This window comes from Zosterops lateralis (assembly GCF_965231275.1).
Source record: "Zosterops lateralis genome assembly, chromosome: 5".
Lineage (NCBI taxonomy): Eukaryota > Metazoa > Chordata > Aves > Passeriformes > Zosteropidae > Zosterops > Zosterops lateralis.
In genome coordinates, this window is record NC_139766.1 from 52,478,018 (window position 1) to 52,490,476 (window position 12,459).

Genomic DNA, 12,459 nt, shown 5'->3' on the forward strand with positions numbered 1-12,459 from the left:
ATAAAGAGAGTTCACTGGGGCACACATCTGTGAGGTTTTCTCTCTTAGGAAGACACAGCCTTCCCGAACTGCTTACCACATATCCCCCCTTGAACCTACTACTTTACCCCAAAGCTCAGAAACTCAGGGCTTGTACAGACCCTTGTCTGTTTCAGGAGCCAAGCTATCTGGGCTCTGCAATAAACATGCTGCCCAGAGTTTCTGGGCAATTTCAAGATCAATTTCAAATATATTGAAATTGATATCCATACCTTCACCCATCAACTTGTTCGTAAAGACATGAGCTTTGCTCTCAGAAATGCTGTTGGTGTAGGACAGGGCAGGTGTATAGGGCTGTCCCAGCCATGTATTCATCAGAATAGAAATGGGAAAAATACTGCTTAGATGGCAGTACTGGTGGAAGGTAAATCACCCCCTCCTGCTTTTATACACACCTGGCTTTGCAATGAACTTACCTGAACAGATTCAATAGCATTAAGAAGGTGGCTAAATGCCTGCAAGTATGGACACTGAGATCCACCCACCACCACCACCTTTCGGTGTTTTTAAGCCATGATTAACCTAAGTAAAAGGAGAACTAATTTTAAATAGTTTTAAAGATTTTCCTGCTCTCCATCTCCAAAAAAGTCCCCAACATCTTAATATGGAAAACCATCTCAAATACGCCAAATAGATATTTTTCCCCTAGAAATTACATTTTTCAATAATTCAGTAATTCTGGATGGTTTAAATGGTTTTAATTTGTTCCTCATGATCCCCTTCTTTATAAAACACTCTGGGGAAATGAGGGAAAGGAGGACAAGGAAAAAAAACCCTAACAACTTACTTTGTATGTTTGGTAAAAAGCTATTCTGAACACAACCATTTCTTTAATTTAGAAACTTATCTGCAATTGTTTAGGAAGCACTACTCTTGACATTTCACAGTAAATATAAATAAAAAACAAAAACTACAAACATTTACAAAAACATGCTTGCAGTAAACCTATAAATGCTTTTAAAATGTCAAAACTCCTTGTGAAGTTGGTTTTGGGTTTTTTTTGTTCATGGATGGAAAAAAAATCATAAACTTAAAAGTGCAGCATCACTACAAATACTTGATTACTCCTTATGGTGTGCTCATTAGAAATTTGTTTAGCTTTGCTTTAGACAACTCAAACAATAGTTTCCACTACTTCCTTGACAGACCAAAATATTCCACTGCCTACTACAACAGGCAGAGAGACTTCCTGATCATCAGCCAAAATTCCCAGTTCTTTACATCACTTCACTACTCTTGACTGATCATGTCTTTGTGCAGAGTCCTCCCACTGTAAGAATTAGGCTCTTCCACCTCACTCACCTACTGGAATGTTTAGGCCTCAGCCATCTCTCTTTGTAGGTATCTGCTCCCTCATTACTGCACCTTAAAAATCTACTGTTCTTATGCTTTTAAATGCCTTCCAGCTGCCAGCAACTACTTGCTAACACAGGGCTAAATGGGCTAGAGGCAGCCAGCAAACAGGAGCCATGTGTGAGTGGTGTAGCAAGTCCAGGGCACTGGGACTGCTATAGATGTTTACAGAAAAAAAAAAAAACCTCTATGAACACTCTTAAAGAAGGGAAATAGACACTAAATCAGTAAACCAGACTAAATCAGTAGCATTTGCTTCTCTCTAAAAAATTGAAAAGTAAGACTCAAGGTGTGGGAATTTTTTTCCCCTTGGCTCCTGAATCACTGTCATGAATATCAGATAACACATGCTTTTTTAAAAATGCCATTCCTAGCTCTCAAATGACCATACCAAATCAGAAACAGGGAGAACAGGGAAGAACATCCTGCTACAATCTTGTTCTCTCTTCTTATATTAACTTTTAGACACATAACCCAAATTCATAGTATATAATACTATATAGCTTTATCATATATGCCATTGAGCATACCAAGTAATAAATCTGGGTACAAAATTCAACAATGGAGTAGCCAACCTCTTCCACTTACCAAAAAAATGCTTGAAAAAGCTGGGATTGTCAAATTTTCTCTTTAGAGAAAGAAGTGGTTGCACCTGTAATCTCTGAGCTGCATTTGCTAAGCAGTAGAAAAACATATTTTCCAGTAATTAACTCATCTAAAAAAACTAATCACATCCTGATGCAACTAATTTCACCTGGACCATCTCTCTTTTATACTGTGCAAAGGAATACACTCCGTGTAATAATTGTAATGGAGTTTTTGTTTGGAATACTTGTAGATAACTCCATTGGTAACTTTCCAGCTCTGTTCCTGCTTCTCTGCTAGGCCATCTGACATGAAAAGTCTCTATTCACTAATAATGTGAATTCCTATTCACTAATAACTCACTTCTGAGCCTGCTGTGTGCTTTAGGGCAGCAGATAACTTTTGCAATTAATTAAGCAGCCTCTAATGTGCTCATTTGCTGTGGGTTTTGTTTGTTTTTGGTGTTTTGTTTTTTTTCTCCTTGGGTTTTCTTTTTGCTTTTGCTACTCTGAAGACAGAAGGTACATGTTTTGGCTTTAGAGGAACAAGTGGCAAAAGCAGTTTGCTCTTTTCAGTGTGGGTTAAGTGTAAGGGGTTTTTTTGTTTCTGAACAAAGAGCTTCTCCATCCAAAGTGAAAGCTGATGATGTACTTCCTCAAGCACAGGTTTTCAAGGCAAGATGACTAAACAGGGGGTTGTTCCATTGGGAGATTATGCTGTAGCACTTACTCACTAAAAAAAGAAAAAAAGAGTTCCCTTTCTGTCCTAAGGCAGATGATGTGTGTTCCAGGCTTTCTTACAAACACTCTGAATGTGATGCATATAAAAGAATGGTAAATGCAACGTCTACTTCAAGGCAAAAATGAGAATGGTTTTTTGCTTTGGGTGAGGAGAAAGATGGTTGTTTTGCTATCCTTTCACCAGCACATTCAAATCTCAGCTGAGCTCTCTTATTAAAGTGCTATGTGTAAATGCTTACCTTTGGTTTAAAGCAATCTTATTTGTTTACCTTTCCTGTACCATCCTTGCTATACAATCAGACTCTCAAATACTTTCCTCTGTTGCCTGTTACCCTGGAAAACAAATTGAGCCTTCCTGTAACATGACTCCTAAGTAGAACCGAAGGGAAAAAAAAAAAATCACATGAAAACTTAAAAAAGTAATTTCAAGTTTTCTTTCGGCTTCTGTACAAAACCTGAAAATTCAATAATGATTTTCTTAACATGGTAGCCTGATTTCCATGGCAAATTTTTCTTCTAAAATAATTTGGGGTGAATCCTTACATAACTAGGGTAATAACTGATGCAAAAGATCATAAGAGTTTGGTAATTCTCATTATTTGGTCTTTGATGAAGGTCTCCATAAGCAGTAGGGGCTGAGCAGGGCAGGCCTGAACAAAATTCCTGCTCAAGATAACAACTATTTTCTGGTACAGAATATAACCTTAGATTTGCACTCTGAAAGAAAAAAACCCAAAATCACTTTATAAAAAATTGCCTGAATTTGGCATAAGAAGAGAAATAAGTGAAAGCTGAAAGTTCCTAATACTTCTGAAAAAAATCAAGCCAGCTTTCTAGAGACACACAAAGGAGGAACTGCAGGTTCAGCTGCCTTTGCCCACATCTGTGTGTGCTGTGGCTGACAAATGCAGGACAAAAAGGTGCGAGTAATGCAACGATTGCAAAGTGCAACAGCTTGGTGAAATATTTTCTTTGCATTGTACAAGCATGTCTGTCAAAAGCAAGCACACAGAGTGGTTTCATAAAAAAGGAGTTAACTTTGTGTAAAGCAGCTCTGTCCTTCCTCCCAGCAGGGCCCAGCATGCCGCAGTACAAGCTCACCTACTTCAACCTGAGGGGACGAGCAGAGATCAGCCGCTACATCTTTGCCTATTCGGGCAAGAAGTATGAAGACCACAGGATAGAAGCAGCAGACTGGCCCAAAATCAAGCCAAGTGAGTAGCACGGGTTCTTATAGCCAAACCTCTACTAGAAATGCTGGCAGAAAAAAAAAGCAATTGAAGAGGTATCTTAATTTCTGTCTTTAAGAGTGTTTGAGTGTTAAGGTAAGACAGCCAAAATGTCATTGCTGATGTTCTCACAGGAGATGGGATCCAAACACTCAGACATCTGAAATGCCTTACCTGCTGTCATCCAGCTGGGCTTTTACTCCTTATCAGTTCAGTACAGCTTTTGTGCACCTAAAGATAACCAAATGAGTGCTTATCTCAGCTTCTCTGGATAATTTGATCTCAAAGACCACCTCAGCCTTCACCCTGGGTTTAGAAAGCCAAATTGGAGAGAAGGGTCAGGAAGGACACTCCTTTGCAACCTGAATGGTCTTCAGAGAGGAAAAATGATGAGAAAAAAAATCAGTTGATATAGCAAAGAAAAAAATGAAAAGTATCAAAAGAGGTACTAGAAAATAAATGTTCCAAAGAACAAGCCCTACCAACCCTTCCAAAAGTACCCTTTAGGCTGTTGTACCCCATTCATTCCATGTCTTTTAGTTTCAATAACCTCTTTACACCCTTTAAAGGTATTTGTTATTTCTGTTCATTAAATTAGCCCTGGTTGAAATGAAACAGATCTCGAGTTTGAAGACTCAGAGCAGGAAACCAATGCCTTCCTTTCATGGATTAGATTTGTGTTTGGCTACATGGGCTATGACTTTTCACATCCAGAATGAAGAATGCCTTTAGTTTGGGGGAAAGACACAACTGATTCACAAGGTGACTTCTATTAATGAAGCAATGTTTATTGATAAGCTTTCACACCATTTAATAAGCCCAGCCAGCAGGCTACCAAATTTTTCTAGGGTGCAAATTTTGTAGGTTTAGTCTTTCCTGTTTGCAGTGACTAGAATGATAAACACTCAAACACAGTAATCCAAGTGGCAATTCAGTGGTGCTCAAGCCTAGAAAACACTGGCAAAAATCCACAGAGAGGAATAAGAAGCAGTGGAATAGGGATATTTTCAGCTAGGGATGACTGACTTTGGAAACCTTTTCCTTATAAGAGCTTAAGCCAGTTGACCACATGGTATAGCTTATTTCTCTTTTCACTGCAGTTCTCAGGGAAGTAGGGTAGAAACTAAAGGTGAGATTAAGAATTCAGATGACCTGAGGTAAGCTCTGCACAGGCTTTTCATACTTAATTACACATACATTCACACGTATGCACATTCGCTTTTGTCCTGGAATGAAGTTGAGAGTATAAGCAAAATGTATTTTTATGTGGAGTTTTCTATACTGATTAAGTAAGACAAATTAAAAAGACAAAGCATAATTAGTCACTTAAAGGGTGCAGAGGCATTCACATTCTAGGACAAGATGTTCTAACAACAGATCTATCAGACAAGGTAAAAGCATTGCATCACTCTGAATTTTGTTGATGATCCCAATGTCTGAGCATTGCATGAAACAATGCAAGTTCTTCCTATGCTTTTCTTCAGTATTCACTCCACAGATGTCTCAGAGGAGCTTTACATGTACAGGACTTGATCACTACAGTGAACATGCAGCTATAGCACCATTACCACAGAAATACTGGGAGCAGAGACACCCTAGAAATCCTAAACTACACACTTTGTAACTATATGCTGCATTAACAAATGCTGGCTAAGTCATTAACCTTTGGACACTTTTATTTCTCTTTCCGCGCTCTCAAAAGTTTGCTGGCAGGCTTACTGAAGGTTAATTACCGCTTTTCATTTTCTCTACATAATGGCCTTTCATAGCAGCCTCTGTAACTCCGCCCTAGATGAAATTCCACGGCAGATAAGAAGTTTAGTAAAATGTTGGAGCTGCCGCTCTAAGATTTGTGAAGTCATCTGTGCAAAATTTATGCTGGTCTACGAGTTCTTTGAATTCCAGGCGTCTATAGACACCCAGTCAGTCAGTCAGTGGATGGGGAATGGGAATGTAGCCTGCTAATTGACCAGGAAAGCATACACATACACAGAAACAGTTGGGTGTGTATCTGAAAGTGCTGTTACATCTTGTGGCAGCAGGCTAAACCTTTGCCCTTCAGATCTCCCTGAACCCTAGCTCTAGCACCAAAGTAATAGTGCCATCTACCACCTCTGACCTATATGTTACAGATAACGAACAATTAAAAGGTTTGCTAATAAAACTAGAGTAAACGTTTCTTGCATGCATAAAAATGTAATGCTGTTTAAGGAAATTGTCTGGAGATCAACTGATGACTACCACCTCCTCCTCCTTTGTGAGGTGTTTCTCATGGTTACTCACAGTATTTCCAGACAAAATGTTCTTCCATAGGCAAATCATGCAGAAAAACACTGAATCAAAGGTAGCAACAAGGCTTTGGAATAAACAGCCTTAACTGTTCAACAAGACCAATAACCAGTGTCCCAATCTGCCCTAGGGGCACCTAAACCCTGACTTTGCAGGCTGTGACTCAACACAAGAAATGGTTGTCTCCTGAAGAGGAAGTAGGTCTGTACAGGCTTTATGTGCCTTCACACTCTTAAGTGTTGCATACAGCATCTGCCCTATGGAAAACAAGCCTTGCATTCTCTGCTATCTTGAGTTTCCAAAATGTGCCTCAGCTCCCTCCACAGAGACACTGTTTGAAGAGGAAAAAGCATCAGGTAATAGGATTCTTGCCCAAAAAGTTAAATTACTGCTGTGTTCAAAAGTATATATGAAATGAGGAGATCCATCCAATCCACTGCATATACAAAAGGCATTGTTCACTCTGCTAAGAATTAGTTTGCACAACTCTCATTTGTGTCTGTATTTAGATCCCTTATATAAAGGTTTTTTCTCCCTCCTATTTTTCCCAAACTGGGTCTACCTCAGAAAGAAGAGAAATAAAGTAGCAGATTCCAGTCAGTCTCATCCTGGTGAAACCCAAAGGATGGTAATTGTTCAGCAATGATAAAGGGAATTACAGCTGCATTTGATGTAACAGCAGTTAAAGTAATGCAATTTAGTGCACAGATTATTTTCTAGCCCTCAAAAGTCAGTAAAATTAGTCCAATTAATTGCATTAATTACATAATTATATATCGAGGTGAGATTAAGAAATACCAGACAAATTGCTATGCACAGTTGCATATAGCATGTTTGCCTTTACCCACTTACCTATGAAAGATCTGGAACCAGTTTTGACTGCAGTTTGCAGATACAATGTGATGCCTCTCTTTTCAAAAACTTCAAATATGACAAAGCAAAATAAAAAAATACTTAGGGAAGAAGCTTGGACAAGAGAACACTTCATGTTTCTTGAGCTAATAAGGAACAAATTGAAGAATTTGAGTTTGTCTAAGAGCACAAAGTATCAGATCTCTGAATGAGATCTGAAAGGATAGGTTTGCTTCAGCTGTTTTTTTCAAAATTGAAATAAGGTTTTGCAACAAATATCAAGTCAGCTGAATCATCATACCATATAAACCAGGAAATACTGACATTATTCTGAAGAAAAGACTTAGTTCTGTAAAACTGATGGGAAAACAGAAAATACGTGCATAAAAATCAATGTGCAGAAAGCCCATTTAGAAAGCAGACTTGCAGCTGCAGCAAGTTTAAGTTTTGACCTGAACTGAAGAGTGTGGCAAGGTTTGTTGTATTTTTTGGCATTTTTCATGAGGCTGTCACCAATAAGCTGCAATCCTAACATACCTTCAGGCAAATAAGTAAGCCCTCCCTTCCTGGAAATACTGTCCCACTTGATTTTGTTTACACCTAATGGTGCTTCTGTTGTGTATGAAAAGATGGCCTATTATAACATAAGAACTTCTGTTATTTGGCTTATACACACTGAAACTAAAATTTCTGTAGCTCAACATTTATTTTTTTTCCCTTTTGACGCTAATTAGATCATGTTTGGCAAATTTTCTAGTTGATGATTTTGGGCAAGGACTGCAATCTAGAACATAAACACATTTAAAGAAGCCAGTGTATAAGAATTATATTATTAGCACAGAATTTTAAAAAATCAGACAAATATCAAGCAGCAGCTTTCTATAATGCTTCATTATATGTAAGTCAATAATTATTTTAACAAGCAAACAAACTCATTTTTTACCGTTCTCTTTGAACACTACCGTTCTCTCTCTCACACTCTGACTTGACTATGCTCCCATTTAAAGTGTGTTCAAAGATCTGCAATAGGCTCATAGAAGATCTGTACTCCCACACTGAGCTCCTCACAAAAAGCATCATTGTACTGATGTAAGCTATGATACAGCAAAAAATCCACTGTAATGGTGAGCTAAGTTACTATCACTTTCCATATTAGGCTGGCAGGCAGCAACAGCTTTTGATCTGTGGTTCCTTCAAGAAATTTGAAGCAATGGCAGACTTTATCATTATAGCAAAGGACGCTTCTCCTGCACTGATGGCCATAAACATTCCATAAACAGTTTAGGATGTGTAGAATGGTGCTTGAAAGGTCTTTAGGAAACCTGACAGACTAATGGCCCTGAAAACACTCCCAAGATAACAAGATAAATCTTAAGAAGCACCTGACAGCAGACAAAAATTTCTCAGGGGAGTAGTTGCCCTGACTTTCTGCTATGAAGCTCTACTAAAATGTGTACAAAGCTATCTCTGGGTAAAAGGTAGGGCTTGGCAAAAACTTCTGAAGAGAATATGAGTTGTAATGAAACCAAGCCTGGGCTGAGATTAAATCACAGCATCATCCTCATCGTCCCTTTCTAGAAGATTCAGATTCTAGGTAGCTCCAGCTCTGGGATTACCATTTCCCAAGAGCCTTGTTCCTCTGCCACCATTTAAAAAATACATATTTCATATATTTCTTATTAGAAGATGCAAAGTATGTATTTGTTTCTCATGATACAATTTAAATGGGAATGGATACAAAAAGTTGTGGTCAGTTTTCAAGGCAAAGGAGAACTTATTTTGATACAGATACTGTAATAAGAAACAGGTCTGTGACGTTTATTTGCCCCCACATTTGACTAATCCAGCTGCCTTATTATACAGCCAATCTAAGATTAATTACCAAATTATTAATTATTCAGCTTTTGAGCAATAATCAAGTGCTTAAATATAGGCTGCATTGCATCAGAGCCATAGACAATTACAACATGGGCCAGATGAGTCATGGGCAGGTCAGCTCAGGGAAAATGGAGGAACATAGTAGAAGGACTGAACAGAAATGAGAAGAATAACGGAGAAATTAAGATCAGTGAAAATGGAAGAAAGAGGTAAGGGAAGGAGAAAGTTAAGAACTGTATCTGCATAGAGAAGAAGAGCAGTGAGAAGCACAGCACAGCAGCAGCAGCTGACCAACCTAGGACAAAATTGTGCCCAGCTCTGTTGTGTTTCCCCTCCCTGTCCCTGAAAGAGGAACAGTCCCACAGGAGCACTCTCCACTGGGTCATGGCCAGGAGGATGAGTGAGGAGCTTGTGTTCAAAGGGAAGGCCCAAATACTAGAGGCATGGTAGGATTCCAGCAGCCATCACAGCCCTTAGGGTCTTGATGGGGTGGAAATTAATTAAAAGATGTTCTTGCTTTTAACACACATCATCTCCCCTAACACACTTGTAACACACATAATTTTTAACATGCTTTTAACACACATCATTTCTGCATCCAGCAGAGACTTCTATAAACACCACAATCCTTGTCTCAAAAGCCAACCAAAATTAAAGTAATATGAAAAGGAATTAATCCAATTCCTAAACACTGTACAGATACTTTAGCGAGATTTTCCTAAAATGAGAAGAGAGATTGCAGATCAGTCTGAGGACTTGTCCTCTTCAAGGTTTTCTTCATGGAAGTGTAGACTGTGCAGATTTCACTTCAGCATGCAATGCAAAAAGCCAATAAGTTACCAACATAATAGAAAAAGCAAGAACCTGCTGATAAAAGTTCAATTTAAAGAAGACTACAGGTTTAGTTATTCAAAAAGGAGGCTTTTTAGAAACCCTTTTCCTCTTTCAATCTAAATTTGGAACACAAGCATTCACAGTGCATTGTACTTCAGATGAACAGCAAAGCAAGCGGGAACTAAACGGGAAAGGTCATATTTTGCTCATGCCTGAGAAATGACGCTGCTTGCATGATGACAGCAATAGATTTTTCTGCTTTTCTTCTCGAAATTTATTTGCTCAGGTGGGAGTTGGAAACATTGTAAGACAACCTTGTTTTGAAAAACATGGAAAGCACATCGGTATGGATACACAAAGGTTTAAATTGACGTAAGTACACAGCAGCACTCAAAACAACGAGGGTGAGAGAAAAGCCTGCAAAGTGACACACACATCCTTCCAGCCTGCACTGCTTTGGCTTAATGGCTCAGTTGTAATTGCCCCTCAATGGATGGTGTTTCTTGGCTTGCCCCCATGACCTTGATTCTACCCAAACATCTCTCTCATACAGCAGCTTTTCACTTGCTCACTAAAGTAGGAGCCTGGCAGGAGCCACCTTACCTGCTCTGTTCATCTGCAGTCACACAAACCATGCCTTTGACCAAAACTGAGAAAACTTCAGCAGGTTTAGTACCATGCTTATACACACATAGGGGCATTTGGGCATCTCCTTGAACATGTCAATGAGCAGAATTGGGCCAAAAGCACATAGGAGGTCAAAGCAGTCCACAGAAGCCCATTCTCATGAGTCTAAGGGTAAGACTGCTTAAATCCACATGCAGACAGGTTTCTGTTGTTGTTTGGAGCCCCTGAGAATATGACCTAGGTGTGGTTTCTGCAGCTGGCAAAGTTTCCAGAAGCCACATCAAGGTCATTTGTCAAACTACAACCTTACCTCCAGCAATCAAGTGGAGTCCAGCCAGTGTGAAGGCTCCTCACATCCTCCCTTAGGATGAGCTGTGTGACAAGAAGCCATCCTCCTCTTCTCCAGCTGGAGAAGGAAGACTCCATGTTTCACAGAAAATGCATTCTTCCTTGTAACATCCATACTCAGATATACAAAAAAAAAAAAAAAAAAAAAAAAAAAAAAAAAAAAAAAAAATCTTCTGGGAAAATTCTTATTCTAAATTAAAAAAGCAAAAAGATACTTTACAGCAGGTTCCAAAAAATTTTGGTCATTACATGAATTTTAAATAATAACATTTCAAAGGCAAAGACTATTTTTCTCTTAATTTTTCCAGACTGAAAATACAACTTTGGAAGCCATTATACCTTCTCCTCAGACAGGGAGGAGATGTATTATAAATATTTTCTGCCCCTTGACTAGTCTTTGTTATTTTCTTCCTCTGTAAAGTGGCCTGAATATCTGCTATACTTTCTGGTGCGCAAGAATAGCCTGCCCTACACCCAAGAAGAAACTACAGATTTTTAAAATTAGCTGTGCAGCACATGTGTACTTTCTTCAAACCTCTTAGAATTGCACTCATTTATAACTTATTAACTCAATAATCAAGAAAATCAGTGTATAACTTAAAACATGTCCTCTGTCAGATGAAATACGTTAAATTCCAATTTTTTCCGTGTTCTTGAAAGGAAAAAATTAAATAGCATTTTGAATACACAAGAAAGGAAGGAACATCTACCATCTACATTTACCATCTGTTATCCTTTATAGACTCCATGGTTCAGTAATGATAGCAATAGATTTGCTGCCTCCTAACAAACCCCAAGTGTCATTATAAATGAAAGCATAAATCCTTTTAGACATTATGGGATAACAAAATAAAGTCTGCTCTCATGTATTAGTTTTATAATTGTATTAAGAATCATGCAATTTTGTGTACACAAAACAAAGCTGTATTTGTATATTTTCAACTGCAAACTCAATTTCTCTTTCAGAAAAGAAAAAAACAGGTCTTCAAGAAAGTAGCTCAGCACTGAGAAGGATGACCTTCATAGATATTACTCATGTTTTCAAGGAATAGCAATTCCCTTGAATTTGAAATTACCAGATTCCTGAGAAACAAACATGAGAGTGTTCTGCCAATCTGCCAGTCAGCTGACTTTGACACCATAACTCATGTTCCTTAGCTGTTCAGAAAGATGCTTCCCTTCTTTAGTTATAAGTGTTTCTTAAAAAAAAAAAAAAAAAAAAAAAAAAGGCACACCCATAATGATAAACTGGCTTTAATTTTTCTTGTGACGCACGATGTGAAACATCAGTCAAAGCTGGGATTTATAGACTTCTTCCACTGTATGTAAACATAGCAGCAAAAATATCTCTGGGTTTCTGGATGAAGCAATCCCCATCTCACAGTTTCCCAGCCTGAGCAGTGAGTGACAGTGTGGTTTGACAGCTATCGCTACAGACTGGCTTAGTCATATTGACCCTGTCAGAATTGCTACTCCCAGTAACATTCCTACTGGGGCCTCCAAAAAAGGCTGTTTAACTCCTTCATGGGGAGAGCTGTTACCCCTGCTCTGGCTGTTTCCTGTTGGCAGGCATTGTTGTACATCCCTGCGTGGTCTGGGGGCACATGGAGCAGGCTGCAGGCTGACCACACTGGCACATCCAGCAGTCACACATGCTCTCATCCCCTCCGCTTGTGCTGGCCTGA

At 38.8% G+C, this 12,459-nt stretch overlaps 1 protein-coding gene across 2 annotated transcripts in view; it reads left to right on the forward strand.

Annotated features, from left to right (window-relative positions):
• HPGDS (hematopoietic prostaglandin D synthase) overlaps positions 1–12,459 on the forward strand; it is a 29,535-nt gene that overhangs the window by 8,511 nt on the left and 8,565 nt on the right. Inside the window, exon 2 of one of the 2 annotated variants that reach the window (XM_083861537.1) lies at positions 3,788–3,931. In XM_083861537.1, the coding sequence (XP_083717663.1) occupies positions 3,799–3,931 (133 nt within the window). In that variant the 5' untranslated portion in view covers positions 3,788–3,798. The remainder of the gene's footprint in view (positions 1–3,787; positions 3,932–12,459) is intronic. The other variant, XM_083861538.1, reaches the window with a different exon arrangement.